This window comes from Ambystoma mexicanum, chromosome 2q (assembly GCF_040938575.1).
Source record: "Ambystoma mexicanum isolate Mex_15411 chromosome 2q, UKY_AmexF1_1, whole genome shotgun sequence".
NCBI classification, from domain to species: Eukaryota; Metazoa; Chordata; class Amphibia; order Caudata; family Ambystomatidae; genus Ambystoma; species Ambystoma mexicanum.
The window spans coordinates 870,798,778-870,824,184 of record NC_090924.1 but is presented as its reverse complement, the minus strand read 5'-3'; the positions used below and the strand labels follow the sequence as shown (position 1 = coordinate 870,824,184).

Sequence of the window (25,407 nt, the reverse complement as noted above, 5' to 3'; positions counted from 1 at the left end):
TGCTTCCTCCTATGACTGCGGTGGGTCGTGTGCATTTAATTTGGTTTGCCTATCGAGGGAGCAATTCATCCATGTGTTGAAGTCACCCCCAAGAACTGTATGGCCTTGTGCCATATTGAACACTTTCTGAGCAGTTTTGTGGAGAAATCTTTTTTGCCCTTGGTTAGGTGCATAGACTGTGGCAAGGGTAATTGTGTTGCGGTTAGTTCCCACGACAAGCACGGCTCTTCCTTCCGTGTCGGCCCAGGATCTCAGGACCGTCATACGGAGGCCTTTCCGAACTCGGATCCCCACACCCGCCTTTTTTGAGATCCCTGAGTTCCAGAAGGGAGTGACCTACATTGCCACTAGGAATTGCCCTCTTCCCCTTTCTGATAGCGTGTTTCTTGGAGGAACAAGATATCAATGTCAGACCGTTTGAATTCTCTGGCCACCATGGACCGTTTTGTTGGGGAAGTCAGGCCCTTCACATTAAGTGTGCATATGCGTAACTTGTCATTTCTTAGTGTGGTCGACATTGTGAACATTTGATGCATGAATAAGTGACAGGTGTGCCTGCTTTAGTGTCTCTGCTACCTTGTGCCTCTGCTACCTTGTGCAACCATGTGTTTGATTCTCTGCTAATGGGTTGTGTTGTGATCAACCTTATGGTGGTCGATGTTTGTTTAACCTGCTCGCTCTACGATCAGCTTATTCAAAGCTTCATCCTCTTTTTCCGTCCCCTCCCACACCTCTCTCCCATCAACTCTAATTCGTCCAATGGCCCCCCCCTCCCCACCCCTCACCCTATGTGGCTTCCGATCCGGCCGGGTTAACATCACCCAGTCACTCTCGGACCAGCAGTGGGAGCCGCACGACGAGCGGTCCTGCTCTTATTACAAACAAATTAACATTGAGCCCCCAACATTTTCCCTGCATTTTCAGATTTTCAAAATCGTAACCCTGGTCTCGGTTAACATGTCGGTGGATGCCTCGAATTGCGTCCCCGCTATTACAACTTCAAGACGATCGCCACCACTGGGTGTGCCTCAGATCCCTTGTGCCTCCCCTCCCCCTTTCCCATATGGTACCTGTGGCTTTCCAGGTTTACTACTGGCCTTCAGTGGCTGACTGCTGGGCACTGGTCTCCATTGCCCTGTTACGACCTTACCCTGGTCCCGCCCTCAAGTGCTTCATACTAGGCAAATCGGGTGGTTTGATGACCAGGTCGGTCAGTGCTCCATGTCCGGAGAGGCATTCATCCTCCTGAACTTTCTGGATCCCTGCATCTTCTTTCGGCGTGGTCCCTTGATGAGCTATTCCCTGTTTTCATTTCTCTGCTCACCTAGGGTCGCTCCTTCCCCATGGGCGCCCAATGGGTCCGCTGTGCAGCTGGAAATGTCCCTCTCAGAAGTAAGTTTCACTGTAGTTCCTTCCCATTCGAAAGTCAGTGAGAACGGGTAGCCCCAACGGTACCTTATATCCTTGTCTTTGAGCATTTTGATGATCGGTAGGCACTTTCTCCTCATCGCCAGTGTGTGGGAGGATAGCTCTTGGTAGATGGCGATATTTGTCTCCCCAATGCTATCTGCGGTGTATGTCTAGCTTCTCCAGCATGGGGTCTGGCATGGATTCACATGCTCATGAATATTCCCCGTCGTCAGGCTGGGAATCCTCGGTAAAGAAAAATCAGTATCAGTATCAGTTTCGTTTCTGATCTGTCTATCGTAGTAGTAACCAATCACTGATCTCTGCGTCATACTGACCACAGCCAATGACTGCCATCTCCCTAAGCCCCGCCTCTGGCAACCATCTTCAGATTTTTACCGCACGTTCAAGTGTTGGGATCCTCGTGCTATTGCTCTCGAGCTGTAGTGCTTTTTTTCACACTTTTTCCTAGGAAAAACTTCTCTTTTTCGGTCAAAAGAGCCTCAAGCTCCACCGTTTCTTTATCCGATCAACGGGGACCCGTGTCGGATTCTTCTACGCCCATCAAGGGTGAAGATTTCGTCGAGCCAAATTTTTGGAGGACTCCAGAAGTTTCTCAGGCCCATCTCGATCATGGCCCAGGAGAAGGGAAGCTCAACGCCCGGAAAGCTGTTCAGGGTCTGCCCTGGATGCCAGCTTCAGAATGTCTTTAAGGAGGACGAACACTCCCTTTGCCTCTACTGCCTGCATGAGGACAAGACGCACGTGGAGAAGGACTGTGCGTTTTGCGGCAATATGTCGGAGCGGACCATGAAGGACCGCCATCTGCGTCTCGCCAACTGGCTGGAAGGTAAGAGCCCGTCAGGCGAGTAGAAAAAGGTCGTCCGAGCGGTCTTCTAAGACCTTTGAGGGCGCCCCGGCGGTCCAACAGAAGGCCAAGCACCGCGAGTCCGCTGGCACCGGGAGCGCCGAACGGTCAGGCTCTACGGGCGCCAGGCAGGGCGCATCCTCCCCAGCGCCATCAACCACGAGCCAACGCTCGGGTAAGAGGAAGTCCGAGCACCCGGCGAAGCTCCTGGAGAGACCCCGGTCGAGCTCGAAGGCCCCATCAGAAGGGGAGCGAGGCGGTGACCCCCCAATCCCCCCCAAGGAGAAGGCGGTGAGCGCACCTAAGGTGGTGAAAGCCTTGATCCACCCGGCCAAGGCCTCTATCGAGACAGTCGCGGCGGCCCTGGCTCAGCCTGTGGAGGCTACACCAGTGGTGGCGACCTCGGGGCCCAGAGTCTCCCTGCCACCGCGGAGGGAGTCCTCTTTCATGCCCATTGACAGAACCCCCGTGAAACCTCCGACGGAGAAGGGGGGCAGGAGTTCGTCGTGGATTCGGCCTCAACCTCTGAGGAGGAGCTGATCGAAGTCTTAGGCCACGGCGTTGGCGTGGAAGAAGACCAGCCCGTCGGGACGGACCCTGACGTAGGAGACGACGAGAATGTCGAGGGTGCCGACGGGGCTCCTGACCGCCCGTCGGAACCCCCTCAACCAGTGCCGCAAGACAACTCGGCGGCCATTTTGTTGGCTATACAGTCCTTATGCTCGGAGATAAGGACGAGATTGCCATTACCACCAACGGAGGAACCGCTCCCGACGGGGGACCCGGAACCAGGCCCTTCTGGGAGCCCTCCTCTTAAGAGAAGGAGGATTCATCCTCCACCTCCTTTTCAACCATCGCGCCCTGCTCAACCCTCCTCCCTGTCCACGACCCGTGGGGATGATACAGGGACTGACACGGCCGCGACGGGTACAGACGACGAGGTTTACGACGAGGATCTCCCGTCGTCGCCCCCTCCCCGGGCTTCCCCGCCCGACGAGATTGGATCGTTTCACGCCATGATCGCCAGGGCTTCCGAGCTTTTCCAGCTCTGCCCGGAAGAGAAGAAGGAAGGTTTCCTTTATCAACGGCACGAGACCAAGAGGAAGACGGTCCTCGCTGTACCTCTTCTGGACGATATCTGGGATGAGGGTCACGCCCTCCTCAAGAACCCATCCACAACGCCTGCGAGAAGGGATCGGTACGAGAAGAAGGACCGGGTCCCGGACGCGGCCCCCTTGTGCCTTCGGGCACAGCCGACCCCGGACTCGGTCGTCTCTGCGGCGGCCAGGAAGAAAGCGGGGGGGGCCTCGGCCTCTACGTCAACCTCCCCGCCGGACGGCGAGGGAAAGACATTGGACACTATGGGACGCAGAGTCATCTCATCGGCAGCAACGACGATTAAGGCTGCCAACGCCTAGGTTATCGTAGCCCGCTACGACAGGGAGTTGTGGTACAAAATCGCCCCCCTGCTGGACTTCTTACCAGACAAGAGGGCGGAGGCCCTAGAGATCCTGCAGGAAGGAGAAGTGGCGTCAGACCACGCCATTACGATAGCGACGGACATCGCTGACACTGGATTTCGCCAGTTGGGCAACGGCGTGTGCCTTAGGCGGCGTGGATGGCTCAAGGCAACTGACTTCCGTCAGGACGTGCAGACCAGAGTCTTGGACATGCCGTTCGACGGGAGCAACCTGTTTGGGAAAACAGTGGACGATTCCCTACAAGCCATCAAGACGGACACGGAGACGGCCCGGGCTCTTGGTGTTCTCCAGCAACGACGGCCGCCCTTTCGGAGCGGCGGAGGCAAGCAGGGTGCCTCCAAAGGTTCCGGCGGCGGATTTTCCACCTATCGTCAAGCGGCCCGTTCGTCGTCGCAGGAAGCCTACAGGGGACGAGGCAAGTCGGGCGGACCCCGCCAAGGAGGGCAAGGCAGCAAAGCCTCGTAGAAGCAGGACTGAACCGGCCGTGGGGTCGGGCCCCCACCGAAGCACCCCGGTGGGAGGCCGGCTGGCGTGCTTCGTCAGCGTGTGGGAGTCAATCTCCACCGACCGTTGGGTGCTAGACGCCCTGGCCCAGGGTCACGCGCTCGAGTTTCTAAAGAAGTGCCCGCGCGTCCCCCCCGTGGCCAGGAAGGAACATCACGTCCCTCAACTTCTCTTGGAGGTAAAGGCGATGCTCAAGAAAGGCGCCATCGAGCTTGTCCCAAAGAGGCTTCGGGGCTCCGGAGTTTACTCAAGATAGTTCCTCGTGAGGAAGAAGACGGGAGGATGGCGTCGCATCCTGGACCTACGACGACTGAACAAATTCATCAAGGCACAGAAGTTCCGGATGGTCACCCTCCAGCACGTCCTGGGTCAACTGGAGGAGGGCGATTTCCTGTCGTCGTTGGATTTGGAGGATGCCTACTTCCATATCCCCATCCTAAAGGGACACCGAAAGTTTCTCAGATTCGCGGTCCAAGGGCGTCACTACCAGTTCAGAGCCCTTCCCTTCGGATTGAGGTCGGCACCCAGGGTGTTCACCAAGTGTCTCACACCGGTGGCGGCGTGGCTGCGTCTGGAGGGGATCCACGTCTACCCCTACCTGGACGACTGGCTCATCCGAGCAAAGACGAAGGAGCTCGCCGCGGAGCACACGGCAACGACCGTCCAACTACTCACGGACCTGGGATTCTCCATAAACTACGCCAAGTCCCACCTGGTACCCGCGCAAGACGCACTGTTTCTGGGAGCGAAGCTCGACAGTGTCGCTTCTGGCCTCTCCGTCGGAGGAAAGGACGAGGGCCATCTTGGGCAAGGTGCAGCGGATGCTGGTTGCGGACGCGGCCAGGGTGAGGTCCATCCAGTCCCTCCTCGGAATGAGGTCTTCTTGCATTTATCTCATCCGCCTGTGCAGGAGTTCCTGGACGCTCGCTGGATCCAGACGACCGGCAGCTTCGAGGACAGGATCACACTCGACGAGAGCTTCCGACGAGCGATCCGGTGGTGGGGCACCCGCGCGCATCTGACGGCGGGCATGGACTTTCAGACCCCGGGCCACCAGAAGACAGTGACCACGGATGCCTCCCTGGAAGGGTGGGGAGCGCACACCGAAAACCTGCATGCGAGGAGTCTTTGGCTGCCGGCGGAGAAGTCCATACATATCAACGTCCTGGAACTCCGTGCAGTGTTTTGGGCCCTCTGGGTCCTTTCTTCCGTCCCTCAAGGGCAAGGTGGTGAGGGTCTTCACCACCAACAACACCACCACCATGTTCTACATCAGGAAGCAGGGCGGTACCAGATCCCCTGCCCTGTCCAAGGAGGCGCAGGATCTGTGGCATTGGACCGTCACCCAAGGGATGTTTCTGGTGCCGTTTCATCTGGCAGGAATAAAAAACACCATCGCCGACTCGCTCAGCAGAGAGCTGCGCTCGTGCCACGAGTAGGAACTACGACAGGATCTAGTGGACCGCCTCTTCCGACGGTGGGGCACACCCCAGATCGATCTGTTCGCGACGTCGACGAACTCCAAGTGCCGGAGGTTCGCCAGCAGGTTTCCCCAGCCGAGGAGCATGGGCGATGCTTTCTCGTTCCCCTGGGAGGGCCTGTTCCTATATGCTTTCCCTCCATTGCCGCTTGCCCTGCTGATCCGGCTTATCAACCAGCTCAAGAGGTCACGGTGCAGGATGATCCTCGTCGCACCTGCGTGGCCGAGGCAGATATGGTTCCCGGACCTTCTGGACTTGTCAGTGTCCCCGTCAAACTGCCAGTGGACGCAGATCTTCTCTCCAGGGAAGGACGCGCCATCCTCCATCACGACCCGAAGTCGCTGAACTTGCAGGCCTGGCTCCTGCAGCGTTAAGAGTTTGGAGGTTACGACATACCGGCCGACTGCAGAGAGGTTCTTGCAAAGGCCAGGGCGTCCTCAACTCTTAAATGCTATGGACACAAATGTAAGAGGTTCTCTGTCTGGTGCCACGCACAGAAGATTAACCCTCTACGGATTACGACTCCTCAAGTACTGCCGTACCTACTGACGCTGGCCAAGGCTGGCCTGGCGCACGCTTCCATCAAGATTCATCTTGCTGCGATCTCCCGATACTCCGCACCCCTCCTTCATGCCCAAGGTGCCGTCGGACTTCCACCTCAACGAACCCTTGGTGTTGCCTGTTTTCTTCCCGTCGCCTTTGTCGCCGGCTGAAAGGACTTTGCACTCGCTGGATGTGGCTAGAGCGCTGAAGTTCTACGTGGACCGCACGAAGAGTTTTCGGAAGACGTCACAACTTTTTGTGAACTTTGGACCTGTCAATCAGGGGAAGGCTCTCTCAAAGGCTTCCATTTCCAGATGGCTCTCCGGCTGTGTCATGTACTGTCATCGGTTGGCAAACCGACAGCTGCCTGGCCGTCCGAGAGCCCATTCCACCAGAGCTATCGCAGCTACCACGGCGTTCCTATCTGGTGTGCCCTTGCTGGACATCTGCAGGGCTGCTACGTGGAGGTCGACGCACACCTTCACGAAATTCTACTGCGTAGATCGGGATTCCAGGGAGGAGTCCAGGGTCGCCCAAGCAGTGCTGCGCAACCTGTTCGCCTAAGGTGAGCCTGGTGAGGAGGTAAGATTTGCTTAATGTTGAGTTTTGGATGTAATGCTTAATGTTGAGCCTTTGCCACCTCCCGTGGTTGTGCATGTGTGTACTGCTATGTATTCTTTTATTCATGAGCATGTGAATCCATGCCAGACCCCATGCTGGAGAAGGAACAAGTTACTTACCTGTAACTGTTGTTCTCCAGCATGGGTCTGGCATGGATTCACATGCGAACCCTCCCGCCTACCCCTCTGCGGCTCTTCACTTGGTCATACTGCCACTTCACGTGCTACCAAATCTGAAGATGGCTGCCAGAGGCGGGGCTTAGGGAGATGGCAGTCATTGGCTGTGGTCAGTATGACGCAGAGATCAGTGATTGGTTACTACTACGAAAGACAGATCAGAAACGAAACTGATACTGATTTTTCTTTACCGAGGATTCCCAGCCTGACGACGGGGAATATTCATGAGCATGTGAATCCATGCCAGACCCATGCTGGAGAACAACAGTTACAGGTAAGTAACTTGTTCCTTTCTCCAGAACTCGAGCTCTATACGCTTAGTTGTGGAATCGGGCTAATACCGTTCTCGGCTGCCTGGGTTGCCGCCAGCTCTGTGGATGCGGTCAATTTTAGGTTTGTCCACTGAGTCATCCTTAAAGAGTAGCTTCAATATGTTATATTATGAAAGGTACTTATATAGTGCACCGTCACCAACGGAATTGGTCCCCAGGCGCTCTGGCGGATCTGTAAATGAGAAGGTGGGATGGGTTAGTAAGGTGAAGCGGGAGTAGGATAGTGAGGAGTGGTGTACTGTTGGCAGCTTCAATTCGGTAGATCCTGGGTGCTGAGTTTTGGTGCGAGTATTGGATCGGTGTCAGTCCGCGTGTGCTGTTGGTGCAGCTTATGTGTTGTTGAGGTGTGGTGAAGTGTGTACAGCTTGTTGTGCGAGAGATGGTTGTGTGAGGTTTTTTTTTTGTGATATAAGTATGCAGAGAGTTTGATCTTATATTGGTTAGTGGGTTATATGACATTTAACCTGCTAACATTAACAGTTCTGTCTAAGTGTAGTACTTGCTGATCTACCTAGTTTGTGTCCTGCCTCTCCCCCAACAATTTTTTTGATCCGAGCTACGCCCCTCTCAGTAACAAATGAACAGTATAAAGAAGGAAGACTGGTTAAAAAAAAAAAAAAATGTGCTTCTTAAACGGTCAAGTACCGTTATCATGCAGAGTTTTCTTGGTTTAGTTCGGTTTCACCTTCCTTCTCTGGAATACCAAATATGCGTATGTTACGGCGCTCTGTTTTCAAGATCATCAACCTTTAAGTGGATTTCCTCTTCCTTGTTTTCGATCTCTACGAGACGTTGGTCTATTTGGATCTCCAGCATGTTTGAAGAGGTTTGGTTAAGTTCAACCTCTTCCAGTCTCTCCTCCATCTCGTCTATTCTGTGTGTAATTTTATCTATTTTGTTTCCGATGTCGGCTCTCGTAACCCTCATTTCAGTGAGCAGGTCAGCGAAGTCCGCCTTGGTTGCGGCTGCCTCAGGCCCTGTCGACGACATGTTTGCGACACTTGGTGAGTGTCGTGGGGCAGAGAGAAATTGTATCTTGCTAGTGTTTTCTTAACGTCCATGGAAAGTAGGTCTGAGGCTTAGTAGTGAATGAGCCCCTGTTGTGTGCGGTTGGCACAGGTGGGCTATGCGAGCCGTGGAGTGGTGAGGACCTGTATGCTGTTGTCTGTCCTACAAAGTCCACGGGCCGCAAGGTTGGAGTGTGGATGATGTCCCCCTTTCGCAATTGATGATCTTGTTAGCGGTGAGCTATTGTGGGGTGTGCCTCCTGATCTCCGCATATTGGTCTTCAGTCAAGACCTCGGTGGTGTATATATGCAGGCGTTGGAGTGTGTAGAGAGTGTAGCCACACTTTCATCCGGGGGTATGCCGGGACGACTCCTAATTGATTCCAGGACTGAAAACCGTTGAACATTAACCGAGTCCCACAGGCTTGTTCTCTGCAGGTTTCCAGGGTGTGCATGGACCATATACTATAGTGTGTGGGGTCCAGCAAGCCGCGGAGGGATTCCGTGGATATGGATGGCTAGATTGAAGAAGGTATGGTGGATCTGAGGAGGGCCCCCGCACCACGGGGGCCCAACCCTCAGATACACGACTTGGCATAAGGTTCTTTGTAGTTTTCTTGGTTGCTGTCTAGATCCAAGGTCTAAGGCTCTATTGGTTAATAGATGGTGAGGTACCACTTACCACTAGCCTTTGTTGCTGGGTGGGTTGTTGCGGCCTGGTGGAATTGACTGGGCGTCCCAGGGATTCTCTTTGCGATCTCCTTGCACATCCCTATTACATGGGCCTGCACCCCAGGATCTCTGTTGGTAGTTGTGATCCACGTGACTGCAGGGGTTGGGATCCTGGTGAGGCTGACAAACCGTACCAGGTATGGTAGTCCTGGTGTTGGGTGTCACATTTATGGGCCAATATACGATGGTCCTTGCGGCTAGGACATTGGGGGGCTTAATGACTACGGGACCTGGGGTGCGAGGAGCAGCTGAGAGCGAGGCTGTTCGCAGCCAAGCGTGTTCTGGGTGTGCTTCCCCACGTAGCGGGTTCAGTATTGGTTGCACAGTGGTAAGTTATGGCAGACCACGGGGGCTCCTAGTCGCATGCGGTTGCATTGGTTCAGAAGCTTCGTGTATTTTTAATGTGACTTTGAACACTTTCTTTTGGTTGTTGAGTCTGACACACTCCATAGGCATCATCGTTTACATTGTGTCACACAGCACCTTCATTGCAGTGGCACAGGGAAATCTTTCAGATTTCCCAAAGGTTTAAATATCTTCCAACTACTGTTTCCAAGAGTGAAGTGAAATTTACTTTACTTACATTTGTAACTTTCTAGAGCTAGCACACACTACCTTACAATAGGGTGCTAAATGGGTTACTTGGTATCCCCTTTGTCTAGCTTCTCATGTAACAATTTTATTTTGCCCTTTCCAAGTTCAATGGCTCGTGCCAGTGGTTTACTTTTAACTACCGTGGTGTTTTTTTTTTTTTTTACCGCGGGCTGCATTCGCAGCTGCAGTAAAGCACCCAAGGGTGCCATTTTTGTCAAAATGGCCCTGGTCTTCTTTTTTCGCCATTTCTTTGTGGAAAGGTCCTTCTTGAGATTTACTCTGCTCGCCAAACCAGGTTTGGTCCCTTTGTTAGCTTTAGCTTTGGTGGGATTCTCGAGTGAAGCCCACCTCTGGCTCCATGGTGTCTGGCAGGGGCATGAAGCGAGAGAGGTGCCTTCCCTGTGCCTAGTCTCTTAGGAGACAGGAATGCACTCTTAGGTGATTGGTCGGCTGGCTGTCCGGCAAGGACAGCCACCCTGCTGGGTGACTGATAGCTAGGCTGGAATGAATGGGAGAAACCTGCATAAAAGGTGAGATTATTTGGCTTGGAAGGCAGTCGACCACTGGACGAAGGAATCTGAAGAAGAACTTGAAGAGGACGCCTGCTGCAACTCCTGGATTGTTGGTTTGCCCGGTGAAGCCCTGTGGCTGTGCTGAAACTCAAATTTCGTTTCGACTAGAGAAGCCCTGCAAGGATGACTTCTCCCCTTGAGGTGGTGGGACTAATCAACTCCAAAGTAAGCCACCTGGACATCCTCTCAAAGCTGGTTGAAATTCCACTGCAGTTGCTGCTGGAACCGAATAGCCTGGGAGAGGGAACACCAGATTGTGTGCGTTGCTTTTAAGCTGGCCAGGAGCTCCAGGAAGATCCTCTGGACTCCCAGGAAGCAGGACTGCCTGAGCCACCTCAACAGAGCGCTGGACCCCAGATGTAAGGAAAGCCCATCTCAACAGTCAGGAACCGCATTGTTGCTATTTGCGGTAGACGCGAGGAGCTGAAACACTGAAGTGCCACTTGTTTGAAGATTGCCGCTTGCGGTCGGCGTACGTGCCACTGTGTTGCAGGAGTCCCCAGAAGTCCTCCTTCTTGTCCCCACGACTGAGGCCCAGGAACACCAGGATCTGCAGAGCTGCACAGGCACAGAAGCCATCTGCTGCACTTTTCTTACCTCTTGTTGTGTGACCACACTTGTCCTTGTTGGAGACTTGTCTTGGTTACTCTGTGAAGTTGCTGCCAAAGCCTAATCAGCTTGTGGCCCTACTTTGATTAATTTTTTTTTTCTATTCTACAAAGACTTCTAAAACATTGTGTAAGACTTTCTACTTACCTGTAAGAAATGCTTCAGTTCACCTTGACTTCTGCTAACTTTGGCTAACCTGGGTCCCTGAATGACTCTTCTCTCCCCAGCTCATGTGGCGTCTTCCTTCCAGGAAGAGTTTAACTGACTTTGCATTGGCGGGTGGGGGGAGGCTGTATTGAAAGTACTTACCTGCTTAAGAATAATTGTGTGAATACTTGGCTTATTCTGAAACCTCTTTTCTTTGACACTCTAAATGCAATAGCGAAATATTAATGTCCCCAGCACCTTAACTATTGAAGTCCCCTGAGGATGTAGGAACTGTCTGTGGGCCATCCCAAAAGGGTATCTACTGGTTTAGAAATATTGAGAGTGTGGATTTTGGAGTGTATTTGTGTGTTACTATTATATTGCCCCCTTCTGAAGAAGGCTAATGCTAACTGACTGTTAATAAAGAATAAAAAAGAATCTGTTTTTTAGGCGACTTATGGGGCTCCCGAATTCATCACCCTGTACCTCAATTCATAGAGAGTTGGGGATGGAATTTTGGGAGGACCAGTGGGCGGCGGCACCGATGATATTTTGGGTGAGGCTATGGGCTAATGAACAGGCCACTCTCTGCCATTTTATAATCAGGGCTGTGATGGACAGGGAGGGCTGGAGAAGAATACCATTGCTCGATTACATAGATACATTCCTAATCGAGGGCAACCTTAGTGCCCTATTTCCTCCAGTGACCCTGTTGACCAAATAACAGTTATAAAGGCATACCGAGGAAGGGTTCACAAGAAAGAGAACGCTTTTGGAATTTGTGTCTAATGCAGATAGAGACAGAGTGATTAGCCTAATAAAGGAGATACAACTGTATTTAATATGGGGTACCTCTAGGAATGATCGCTGGCTAATCACTCGCGCAAGGTTTGACTGTCTCCTTTTGTGAGGAAATACAGTAAAATGGACGGGCTACCCGACCTCCGCATGGTGTCCATTGTGTGGCCACATCAAGAAAGATGGGGCCCATCTGCTTCTGTTTTGTCCCGCCTATCGTGTGATTAGACGAGTAACCATGCTGCCTGTCTTGAAAGAGGCTAACATTCGATCCTTTAGGCCGGCTATTCTGTTCCTTCTGTCGGCTGACCCTGTCCTTGCAGCATAGGCACTGCTCACATTTTTAAAAAGAGCTATGCATCTTGGGAGGAGATTGTTTGATGAATGTGAACCTCTGGTTTTACCCAATGTTTAATATTTCCTTGAGGACTGAGCGCCAGGCAAAATGGATTCACCCTTTACTGGTGTTGCCTAACCCTACTGTGATTTTAAATGCGGTAACAATGGATCTTTTACTCTGTATCTAATCTAAATGTAACATGTTGTGTTGATTTGTGTTGGACTGAAATATTCAAGGGAAGGGATTTTATGGATTGTGATTAATTGTCTATTGTTTTTCTTTGTATGTGTTTGATGGATTGTAATCCGAATAAACATATTGATTGAAAAAAAATTGCAAAATAAATTACTAATTGTTTAATCAAGAAACCTACTTGCCACTGTGAACCTCTGTGTAACTTCCCTACAGCTCACGTTGACCCCTCTTGATCAGCCTGGCTGCTCAACACGCTACCAACCTGTGTAGTACAGACTTGTACAAAAGGTTGGGTTCCTATTGCCAGAAGGTCAGGGTTGTTGTAGTGCACCCAAAGGGGTACTGCATACAATCTTGCTTAACACGCCTTGAGCGGCAGGTCAATCTTTCCCCATTTCATTTCTGCCAGTACAGGCCTTCAAGCTACAATGCAAACTTCGTAGTGAACTTGTCTGACTTTATCTCAAATGGCTTTCACTCACCCTAACCGCTGCATCTTTGGAGACGTAACATTTTGCTAGAGTAACCTAAGAGAAGACTTCCTAGGAGACATATACCTAACCTGAATATCCTGCATCTTCACAGTCAGATTACATTAGCCATGGATCCAGCAAGATATAACTTTGATGCCTTGTGTGCCATCTTCAGCCTTGATGCCGTTCTTCCACCTTGCTCTTATTTAAATATACCTATCATGTTCAGATCACTCTGCTCTATTTTTCTTCATCTCTGAAACTCTGACTTGCCTACATTTTTTGAGGCACAAGTATCTATATAGGAATTGGAAATCGTAAACTCATAAAGGCTCGATCCCTTTACTCGTCCGTTCCATTCCTTCTGTATCCAATGTAAGTGAGTCTTGGAGAAATTATGGCATTTGACTGAATCACAGATTCTTTAACCTTATCGCCTCAAATAAAAGCTGAAATGCATAGACCAGTAACCCGCTCTTGTTCAATGAAAAATTACAAAGAACTAATACTGGACGGTGCAGTCGCAAGAAAGAAGACCAAATTCCAGTCCTGATTCCCAGAAGAGAATACCACGCAACACAAAACCAAACCTATTTCCTGTTCTGATAGATTAGCAAAGGCCAAGAACCCACAGATACAGTATTGGGGAGAATCTTTGTCTGTGCCAATTCCCTTTAACCTTAGACCCCCCCAAGCTCTTTTGCTGGACTCTGGGATTTTTTAAATTACATTTTTACACCTGGGTGAGTGGGACCTTTCTCACTTTTTCCGAATATGATTTTCTATGTTCCTTACTGTTTTATGGAGTCTGGTAAACTCCATAGGCATCTGGTTTTGCATTGTGACTCTCAGCACCTTTTGTGCAGTGCCACTGAGCAGTCCCTTGGACTTCTCTTAATGTTTTAATACATTTTCTTGGGTTAAATACTGTTCCAAGAATAGTAAGATGACCCCTGTCTGTCTTCCCTTTACTTTATGGGTCCTGCACACACCACCCTATGTGGAGTGCTGGGGGGGGGGGGTTACCTAGTAATTCCTTTAACCAATTCCACATGTAACATTTTGTTAAACTAATTTACTTGACTGGCTGGTGGCAGTGGTTTCGTTTTTACTACCTAGTGACATGGATCTGCAGGCCGATACCTCCGCTGCACTGCTGCACCAAGGGGTGACCATTTTCACAAAATGGCCCGTCTTCTTTTTTTGCCATTTGTTTGCTTTAGGTTTCAGTCCTTTGTGTGTTTTGCCTTTGGCGGGCTTCAGCCCGGAAGCCCACCCAGGCTCCAGTGTGTCTGGAAAGGCAGGAAGTGAGGGAGGGTCCTGAAACTTCCCTGTCCTTTGTCTCGAGGTGTGCCTGGGTGAAATCAGTTCCATTTGGCCGGCTGGCTGTCCTGGAGGATGGCCACCCTGCTGTGTGATTGACAGCCTAGGGCTGTGAATGAATGGGGAACTTGCATGAAAAGTGAGGTTTTTGGGACTAAGAGCAGTCTTGAGCACTGGAGGACAACATCCGAAGCAGAGGACTAGAGAGATGCCAGCAGCACCCTCCTGGACAAGTGCCCGGTGAAGCCCTGCACCTGTGCTAAAGTTTTCAAATGAGCATTTCCTCCTTTAGGCTGGTGGACCAACTAGCCTCGAGACAAACTCTATTTTGTGCAACCCCCGACTTGCTGCGACTTTCCTAGGCTGTAGAAGCCCAAAACCCGGGGTATCTCGATTACCTGTGAGTACATTGTCTCCCCAAGTCCGAATCCAGCCAGATCTTTGTGGGCATCCAGAGGACCCTACAGAAGCATGAAATCCACGTCCAGAGTCCCCTCACCAGAGTCCAGGACCGAGGGATCAAGAAAATCCTAACCAGAGCTTTTCGTTCTTCTTTGGCACTGAGAAAAAGGTGCCAAAACCACAAAGAGCTGCTGAATCGATGGAAATCCATTGCTGCTGAGACCCTCTCTTGAGTGCTGCCGCAGGAGCTTGACAGACGTCATCCTCTTCATCACCACAACCATGGACCAGGAACCAGGGTCTACTGCATTGCATCATGAAGGCAACCAGCTGGAACAACTTAATTTCAAAGGTACTGTGGGGCTTGAGGTACTTTTTCCTTTTGCCATTGATTTGGTGCTTCCTATCTTTGGGAGTGCGTTTTAACGCTACACTAAGTTGTTGCTGTCATTTCTATTTTGAACACTGACTATTTAAGAACTTGTTTGTAAGAGGAAGAGCATCAGAACTTTGACTTTGTTCATTGACTTTGGCTGTCCTGGCTCCCTAAAGGCCTCCTTCTGAACCTATTGGCTTTGCGTGTTCCCTTGCAGATTTTAAATGTTATTAATGCTGCGATAATTTGCTGCCTGCATCCCTTTGGGAGAATCTCACTGTTCTTATAACCTATCGGTCTGTTCTGATCAAACCCTAACCTTTCCTTGAAAAACTCAATATTAGGTCATACTATATAAATGCTATACTGACCTCAAATGAAGTCGCCTCGGGTGCTCGAACATGTGTAACATATGAATATTTCACTTTTTGCATTGAATCCTACCTTAGGATTAATGCTACAGCTAATTACTGGTTTTTAAAGAATGCTTTAAATAGCTTTGTATAAATAATGTATTATATAACTGTGTGGAAGTGCTGAATTGGATACTTGTATTTACTGATTTCATTTCACAGGTCCATAGCTCACACTACCCCTCTTAAAATAAGCCTGGCTGCTCAGTTACACTACCAACTTGTGTAGTACAGGCCCATATTAAAAGGTGGGTTACCTAATACTAAGTCTTGTGAAGTCCCACACGAGTTGGACTGCACTAATTTGTACCTAACACATGCCTTCAAAATCATTTCAGAATTCTGAAATAATTGTGCCCGCTCGTCAACTATTATAACTACACTTTCTCACTTTAGTTCTTTAGCAAATCACTTCTACCTCGGCCGAACTTTTTAAAATCTGCAAGGAGCTGGCCAATCCTTTTGCAGTCTATACCTCTCCTGTCCCCTCTGCACAGCCTGGCTTCTCACTTAATCTTTAAAACTCAGGACCTCCTGCCCTCTCTATCTTCCTCTCCCTCTCGTCCCTCCACTCCCTGCTCTTCTCTCCTCTGTGACCACCTCTCCTCCCTCCTTCTCTGCCTTTCCCTTGTTCTCCCCAGAAGAGGTTTCGAGACAAGTCCGATCTATGAAAGTCTTGTCAAAACAGGTTCACCCCGGTTCTTCCAAAACCATCAAGGACCACATCAACTCCCTGGCTCCGGCCCTGGCCGACTTCTGCAACCACTCCTTCGCCACAGGAGTCTTCCATTCCCCCCTGAAGCACTCCCCTGTGCACCCTCTTCTTAAAAAACCCTCTGCTGACCCGTCCTGCCCGGCTAACTATCGCCCAATCTCCATCACTCCTTTCCTGGACAAACTCCTGGAAAAGCTGGCCATCTCCCAGCTCAATCTTCACTCTGAATCTGTTGGTTGTCTCCATGATCACCAGTCTGTCTTCAGAGCTGACAGAAGCACGGAAACTGCTCTCCTGAACATCCGTGAAGACCTGCTCTCCAACCTTTATTCCAACACCCCCTGTGTCCTCATCTTACTTGATCTCTTCTGCTTTTGACACTGTCAACCATGCCATCCTGCTCAACCATCTCCGTGATAACCTGGGGATCACCGGTCAGGCCCTGGCGTGGCTGACTTCTTTACTTTCTGAGCGAACTTCCCAGGTTCAACTTGGGTCTTTCCTCTCCTCTATCTCCACCTCCACCTCTGGTGTTCCCCAGCGATCTAACCTCTCTCCCTGGCTGTTCAACCAATATCTGGCACTTCTTGCCCACCGCATTGCTACTACCTGCCCCAACTTCCAGTGCTGCGCGGATGACACTGGGCTCATTTTCAGGCTACCCTCGGCCACCTCTTCTCCCTCTCTCATCTCTGTCTTTCTGCTATCCAGGAGTGGTGTGCCGCCAATGATCTCTGCCTTAATGCCAGTTAGAATGAGATTCTCGGTTTATGGTCATAAGACCGAAAAAAAAATCTCGGAAAAAAAAAAAATCTCCTTTCACTCTCTGGCTGTCATCTCTTGGCCCTCTTCCTGCTCCCACCTGCGAGGCTATAAAGCTTGGGGTCATCTTGGACTCCACACTCTCCTTCTCTCCTCACATCTCTGACGTCTCTAAGAAGTCACACTACCAGCTGCACCTCCTCAGAGGTATTCTTCCTTTCCTCTCCTTCCCCCAGAAGCTCACTGTCCCCAGATCTCTGGTTCTCTCTAGGCTGGACTACTGCCGCAGCCTCTTTCGAAATCTGCCTGCTTCTACTCTCTGCCCTCTGTAACTCATCTAGAACAGGACTGCGAGACTTGTCCTTGGCCTCAAGCTCAGGGATCGTATCTCTCCAGGACTGAAATATCTGCACTGGCTCCCAGTGGATGCAAGGATTAAGTTCAAACCCCTCTGCATTGTACACAAGGCCTTCTGGGGCCTCAATACCTCCCAACTCTCTCTTCCTAAATATCTTCCTCCTCAAGCTCTTCGCTCATCCGCCTCCAAATCCCTCAGGGTCAGTCGCTTCTTCAAGCAAGGAGTTGGTGGTAGATCTATTTCTTTGGCTGGGGCCTCCCTCTTGAACAGCCTCACTGAAACTTGAGGCGAATCATCTCCGGTTCCAGAGGCACCTCAAAACCTTTCTCTTTGCTTTTTTTCCTCCTCTCACCTGAGGACCTCTTGGCTGAAACTGCACTGGTTACCTGGCCACCCTCTGTTCTCGGGCCCAGGTCCCTCCCCCGCCAGTCACATACACCTGCACTGCCTTCCTGGCAACCCCCACACTTGGGGACTGTTTCACTGCACTGTCCCCTCCCCCTGCACTTTCCCCATTCCCCCTTCCCATGCACTTGCACCATATGAATGACGCCTGGCCTATTAGGATTGTTGTCTGTCTCCCCTCTGTTCCCCCTGCCTTGCCTCGTCGCGCCTTGAAACACTTGTGTATCAGTGCGTTATAAATGCCATATATCATACCTAAAACGTTTTACTCGCAGCTGTAGAATTAACCAATAAATGTCCCCTTTGGCTGTGTCCAGGGGATTGATTATGTTTGATGGACCTAAAGGATACTTACCTACATGTACTGATTCGGAAACCCCACCACGAATCCCTGTGTTTTTCTTTAATAGACCCCGATTACCAGTACACTGTTCTGCCCTTTGGCCTAATATCGGGTCTGTGGTATTCACAAAAATCACTGAGGTTGAGGGGTAGGCATGTTTATTTGTATATGGATGACTGTTTGGTGAGGGGCTACTCCCCAGAGGATGCATCTAGAACCCTCCAGTACCATATTGACCTGTTCTTTGAACTAGACTGATCAAACTTCCGAAGTCAGACATAACACTACATATTTATTCCAGAGATGGATTTGAAAAGCAGTAAAAAGCAGACATTTTAATTGATTTACTGTGCACTTTATCACACACACAGAGCTAACGTTTCCAATGTATATGATTCCAGTACCCTGTAGCAATTGTTGTATAGCTCCTTAGGTTTCAAAGTAGTATTTGGTCAAAGGCAAAGCATCTGTCCAGGAATCCAGACTCCCTTGGAGGCGCTTGATATTTTTTTTCATATAGCACTGTAAATAACTGCTAATTTTTTTTTTGTTGTTTTAGATCTGAAATGTGCACGCACCCATCATGTCCTCTTCCTTCTCCCTCCTTGTCCCAGACATTGTGTGTTTTCTGTTGCCTGCCTTCCTCCTCTGCTGCCAGTGTACTCCTTTTCCCACTCTTACGGAGTCCGTCCATGGACGAACGTAGGAGAGACCTCTTGGGCAGCACAGTGTATTGGCTGCAATCCATTCTTGGCAGAAGATAAATTACCCTAATAGCCAGACCTTTAACTGCGACATTCTTGGTTTTCACAGTTAAACATTTTGTCTGTGTTTAAATAGTGCTTAGGTAGGCAGGAGAGCTTCTCGCTCTCAGCCACCTGATTGTTGTGTTGCATCATAATCGCTAATAGAAATAAATTGTGTAGATGAGTAAAATATTTTTCCATTCATGTTTGAGACAAGTGTAATTGGAATCGATTTGTGAAGTAGTCTATGGATTAGTTAATGATCTATGCTGAATGGTATCATGCTAATGCTCCTTTTTAAAAAATGTTTTATGATTCTGGTAAATTCATTCTTTTTAATGTTTTTATTTTGTTGATTAATGTGCTAACCAATTTAACAAAACTCTTTTTGAGGTGTGGACTTCAAGGTGAAAACAATTTCGGTTGATGGTAATAGAGCTAAGCTTGCAATTTGGGTAAGTCTTGTTTCATGTTTGTGAAAGGTATACTAAGTTATTATTCTGATGAAGCTTAAAAAAATTAGCACAAATAGCGCTCTTTAAAAAAATGTAAAATTCCAATGGCAATTGCTGTGCTCATCCATAATTGATAGACTGGCAAATATAGACAATTACATTTTAGGAAAATCAACTCACCAGTGTTAATTTACGTTGTCAATCTATACACTGAATCCTGTCATTGTTAGAAATGTGTCAACAGAAACCAGTGTGCATTCGCTCTTATGAATGCAAACTGGTGTATGAAAGAGAATCCTATTGTTGGGGGGCGGGGAGGGGGGGATAAGAAATGTGAAACACATGGGTGAAGCACATAGGAGAGAGATGGTCCAAAGGTGGGGAGACCTTACTGAAGCAAGCTGAAGGCAGTTGGACCAGGTCCAAAAAGGGCCAGTGGGAACTGCAGCAATAGAGTGTGGGGGCAGCAGATGGATGTCTCTTAACCGAGCAAAGGACCAATGCTGCAGCGCAATGAGTTAAGTGGAAGAGGGAAATGGTCTGTAGAGGCTGACAGTGGAGCCGGCGGGCCGTGGCCTGCAGAGGGAGGAAGGCTGAATCTTGTGGCGCAGCAGCGTGATCTGGTACCACATGGTCTGAGCTTTCTTGCTGATGTGCTGCTGTCTATGATGAACCAAAGGGGTTTGGCGAATGGGGCAAGTTTGGAGGTGAATCTGTCCAGTTGCATCTTGTTCAGCCATCCTTGGATAGTTTCCTGTTTGGAGGATGGCCGAACAGCAGGAATTCCATTTGAGTTGAGTTCTAGGAATGCCATTGTCATCATGGGTTGTGGTAAAAGGGGGGGGGGGGGGGGGGTGGTGGTGTGTGTGTGTGTGTATGTGTGTGTGTGTGTTTGTGTGTGTGTGTGTGTGTGTGTATACACACGTGTACACACACTGTTCAGGCAAAGCCCATTCTGAAAGAGTGAGATGATAGTATATGAACCAAGATAATTTAATTTTATTTTTTGTTATGGTAGTAGGTAGGATGTAATGGGTTGGCTTTAGTGATGCAACCTTGTCAGTGAGTTCCTGGGGGGTGGGGGTGAAGTCTGCTCAAGGAAGGGGGTCTGAGGCTTTGCTCGGCAGCACAGATTTGGAGGCATAGATGCAATGTCTACTTGTGTCGCCTTTTCTAATTAAATTGTTGATGGCCTAGCATTTCTCAAAGGATATTACATTTATGCGTATAGTAAGGCGGTGTGCTGTTTGACCATTAAGAAAAATGCTTTGCCCTGAGCAGAGGCTTCCGCAATTGTTGAGGAGTGTTAATAATTGGGGCCCTGCATTTTTAGAGTAATGCCTCGGGTCTACAGGTTTGCGAAATTTGCAGCAATGTTTTCCATGTGTTCTGATAGTGTGTTTGCTTTCAACCAATTCCTGGGTGTACCATGGGGCGGAGGGTTTGAGTCTTGATGCGCCCTATTTTTGAAGGAGCATGTGTGTCTCGACCAATTCCTTTGAATTTTGCTTGAACTTTTCAATTAGGGAATTTACATTCATTGTGGCACTGAAGTGGTCAGGCTGATTTCCATTGCTTCCATCGAGAGGTTTTTGAAATGGCGATGTGCGAACATGGTGGGTTTACCCTGCCCTTTTGGAAGAGGGGGATGTGTGATGAAGATGATTGTGGGGTGTGATCTGTCTAGTCGAGAGAGATTAAGTCGAAAGAATTTAATGACAGAGGAGAGTGGAAAGAGGCTTGCACATGTTGCATTATGTTAAGCTCAGGAGAGCATCTCTGGTGTTTTTAGTTGCCTGGGTTCCGGGTATGTTTTAGTGCCAAAGAAAAATGTTACTTGAGTGGATGACCCAAACAGACAAGAGCAGGTCAGTGATTTTGTCCGTGAAAGTGCCACACATATGAGGTGATTGGTATACAAGGTGAAACGTGGTGGTTTCCTTATCTGATGGGAATTGACATGCAAGGAGCTCCATAGTTTCTAATGCAGTTTGGCTGCACAATATGCAGTGTCCGTCCTTATCTTCTGGGTGACATCCACGCCTTCTGTGACCGGTCAGCATATTGGATGTTCGGTCTGGGTGGGACAAGTGGAAGGAAGTGGGGAAAGAGCCAGGTTTTGGTGATGATAAATGCTATCTGGCTTGGGAGTGGTAATGAGATCTGCGATGTCTGCTGCGTGTAAGATGGGTGAATGAGCGTTCATAGGCACTGTATGCAAGCAGTGTGTGTTGGTAATGTGGGGAAATGAGATTCGTAAGGTTGGATGTTCGGTGCTGACGAGCTTCTTTGCAGGAAAAACCTCTGTGTGGGAGATGGTTTGTGGTTGTAGGAGACTCATGGTTATGTCTAACTGGTTTCTGTGGGACAGCTGGGACAAACAGCAAAAGTCTTTATCTTGGTCTGTCACTGGCTGAGATCACTGGCGATGATGCCCAAGTCGGCCCAATGATTGAGGCTGGAGGGCAGAGCAGGGATCATGTATCCAAAGCAGGCTGGATTCGACTACGCCAAAGTGGAGCTGGCTTTTGAATGCCCGAACCTGGGCGAGAAAAACTAAAGCACTATTGACCCAATTGATGAACAACCTTGATCTGCTTGGTGTTTAGAATGCAGGGAGCAGGTGCCTGTCCTTTCCAGCTCCTAAAGTGACCAAACCGGGTTTGCCCTCTTATTCGTCTCCCCTTCACTTCGGATAAGACATCCTTTGATTTATGTGTCAACAAAGAAACTAAAGGGGCAGGGTTAAGCTAAGAGTCTGGAATGCACCTTAAGTAGGGAATGAAAGGGGTGTGGCTAAGAGAAGGCTACAAATGGACCAAAAGATTAGCAGTTCAGATGGGCAGGAGATATATATCCTGTGGTAGCGGCCGTGTAGTTATGGTTAAGTTACTAAACCCATAGGAAGAGCACTTTTTGGGCGGCTTAGAACTTCAAAAGTATATAGCCCACTCTGAATTCTTTTGGCAAGTTTGGTGAGGTTTCGTCAAGAGGGGGCAAAGTTATAGGGGGTCCCAATTTTTTCTTTCTTTTTTTTTCTTCTATAGTCATAATGGAAAATGTCTATAGTCCAAACCGCTGGATGGATTTTCACCAGATTTGCGGCAGGAGCAGTGGCTTGGTCCTGAAAGCGTGCTTTTGTAAATGTGGTGTAAATCCGTCCAGTAGTTTTCTTTAAAACAGGCTAAACGTAAGTCAAAAAAATTAGTGATATCTGGGTTCGGTCCGCGGACCCATTTCCCTGTTTGGTCATCGGGCACGCACACTGATTGGATGGGGAAAAACGTGAAATGCGTCAGTTTTCCTGAAACGCCCACCATATTGGATTTGCAGACTTTTGCTGCTGTCCGCGGACACCACGGTAGAGAATAAAAATGCAACCTTGCAATTGTCAAACTCAAGCAATTTCTGGGGGACGTGGAGGGGATGGGGATGGGGATGGGGATGGGAATGGGATGGGATGGGATGGGATGGAATATGGCCATGAGAGGCCAAACGGGTGTTTTCCATCCCTGAAGTCCGCGAACACTCCAGATGTCCCAGGATAGTCATGTGTCCAGGACACTTCAGATGTCCTATGACCTCTGTGCCTATTTCTGCATTACAGGGTTGGTGAAAATCAGTTTTTGGATGGCTTGAAACTTTGGCGCCACTCAATGAAATTGCATGTAATGGAATGGAATTTTATTACAGACCTAATTCTGAATGGTTTTGCAAAGTTTGGTGGGATTCTGTTAAGAGGGGGCAAAATTAGAGGAGGGGGTCCCAAAATAATGTAAAGGCTTATAAATGTGGTGCTATTTGACGAATCTATACAAGTTTGCAAAAAGATTTTATATCGAGATGTAAATGTTTTCCTAAAGTTTGGTGGGATTTTCTCAAGAGGGGGCGAAATGAGAGGGGGTCTCAACATTTTTAGATGGCTTATAACTTTGTTGCTGTTTTGACGAATTTGGACAAACATTTTGAGAAAGATTATACACCCAACCTTCAATGTTTGTGTAAAGACCGAATGGATTTTGTCAATTGGGGGCTAAGTTATAGGACTATTGTATGTATACCATTTTGACACTTTTGAAAAAATAAAACCTGGTCAGTTTTAAAGCAAACTTGTGTAAGGAGCATTGGCAAGGACCTTAAAGCATAGTTTTGCAAATGTGCCTGTGTTTTATTTTTTGACAAGTATCATAATGTAGGCACAAAAAATAGTGATATACCTTTGGTGACTGAGTTATAGCCTGTGGCCAGGGCCAGTGGCCAGATTGTCCGGGTCATGGACAATCTGACTACTGGCCATGACCGTGAGGGAAGAAAAATGGTGTTAAAGTGGCCATGTCCACCTGGAACCGGCTATGTGGTAAAATTATTCGAAAGTAGGATATGTTTGAAAGAGAAAAAAATGTGATTGTGGTAATATGGTCATAGGGTTCTGCAGGCTGCCATGGAAAGCGAAGAGGCGCTCTGTACGGAGCCCTGCCTTCTCTTTCCATGGTGGCCATCTTGGAAAAGGATTTTACTTTACACGTCCCGCTGTGGGAAGAAAAATGTGTTAGCACCCGGGTTCCTGCTTTGGGAACTAGGGGTGTTAATGGTCTTTATCCCCCATTGCGGGGGCTGCAATGGAGGATAATGGTCCGGAGCCCTCGTTATTTATTTATAACACGCCGCAGGCATAAGGGCGCACACAGTTCACTTGGGCCGATTAACTTTGGCTGTCGGGCTGTAAAGTAGATGGAGGCTATAAGATTTTTATTTTTTGTCAATTTTTTAACTGTAAAAGGTGGTTCCTAAAGGAACCATTCTTTTGTTGTTTCAAAAAATATTTGTTTTTGCAGGAGAGGTTAGAACGTAAGGTGAGGAGGGAAATGAGGGAAGAGGCATCAAGCACTAATATGGAGAGGCAGGTGGACATTGGAAGATGTTGCGCATGTGTTACTTCTAAGGTAGTGGGAAGTGTTTCTCATGCTCCTTGATTACAGCTTCAAATGCATGTCGACATTGCTTCCTCCTGCAGAGTGATGTGTTGAAGTATATACAGAGGACTGTTGTCTTCCAAAGATATGGATCAACAGTCTTTTATTTCTTGCAAGGTAGCTGGTGGGATTTTGTGTTCCACAGAAGTATGCTTTGTGGGTATAGTATTGGTTGAGGAAGATGGCCTACTAATTGCTAGGAAAGGAACAATCTTTCTGAGAGCATTGCAGTAGAGGATTTGGTGTGGCGGCGCATGCAGGTGGTCCCGTAGGAGTAATGTCCAGGTAGTCCGTGACGGAGTACAAAGTTGCACTCAGTGCATTTCACTTTTTTGTAGCTTTAGCCTTTGGTACATTCCCAATAGTGGTAAAGACCTGCCACACCCTTGATTCTCTCTGGGTGCTAGATGTAGGCACTTCCTCATCTTCTTGGTCCTGTTCATTGTCTTTGGAAATACTGTGCTTTTTTTTTGTTGTGTGGGTCCTCCAGCTGGTGGTGGTGGCTCTTGGGGAGGAGGGATGGCAATAGCTGATGCCATTTTTAAGATAAATAGCAGTTTTGCTAATATTCCAATTATGTGCTTTGTACTAGATTGTTAATGGGTAATGAGTAAGAATAGGTGTAGGAGCTGTGCATGGGTACATTTTGAGCTTGAGAGTTCCTAGATCAGTAGAAAATGCAGTTTCGAACTGTCCTCGAAGCAAGGACCCAAACGTGGCGTGCCAGTAATAGTACCCCTAGTGTGACGTCACTGTACCCATGGTGTCTCGCGCGACTAGGTCCCTCATATTGTTTTTTCCGCCATTCTAGACGGACGCGTGTAGTGGAGTTCCTCTTTCGGCGTCAATCCATTTACTTATTACAATTACCGATAGTTCATTCTTTCTATCCTTTACTTCACCGACCATCGAAACATCACACCGGTGAAGACAAAGACATTAGGGAGAGAGGTGGGAGGTCATTTTAGGATGTATATGCCCCTTTTCCCGCACTATTTTCGCCCAGCTGCCATAGTTTGTAGTTATGGACAAGACCCCATTTAAATTTTGCCCCAAGTGCAATCGTAAATTTCCCTGGGTCGATGAGCATTTAGTCTGTAACTTGTGTCTCCCAAGAGACCACATTGAGGGTTCTTGTCTAGCGTGTAGGCTCTTCAATCCCAAGACTTTAAAGGACCGCTCGACAAAACGCTGCGCCCACTACGCCAGGCAACTGTAGGCCATGGAGGTAGAGGGGGCTTTCAGTGATGGCAGCG

The 25,407-nt window shown here is 48.9% G+C and overlaps 1 protein-coding gene across 1 annotated transcript in view; it reads left to right on the top strand.

Moving 5' to 3' along the window:
• Positions 1 to 25,407, top strand: part of RAB18 (RAB18, member RAS oncogene family) — a 222,952-nt gene that overhangs the window by 109,392 nt on the left and 88,153 nt on the right. Inside the window, exon 3 of the mRNA XM_069648112.1 lies at positions 19,117 to 19,178. Within this exon, the coding sequence (XP_069504213.1) occupies positions 19,117 to 19,178 (62 nt within the window). The remainder of the gene's footprint in view (positions 1 to 19,116; positions 19,179 to 25,407) is intronic.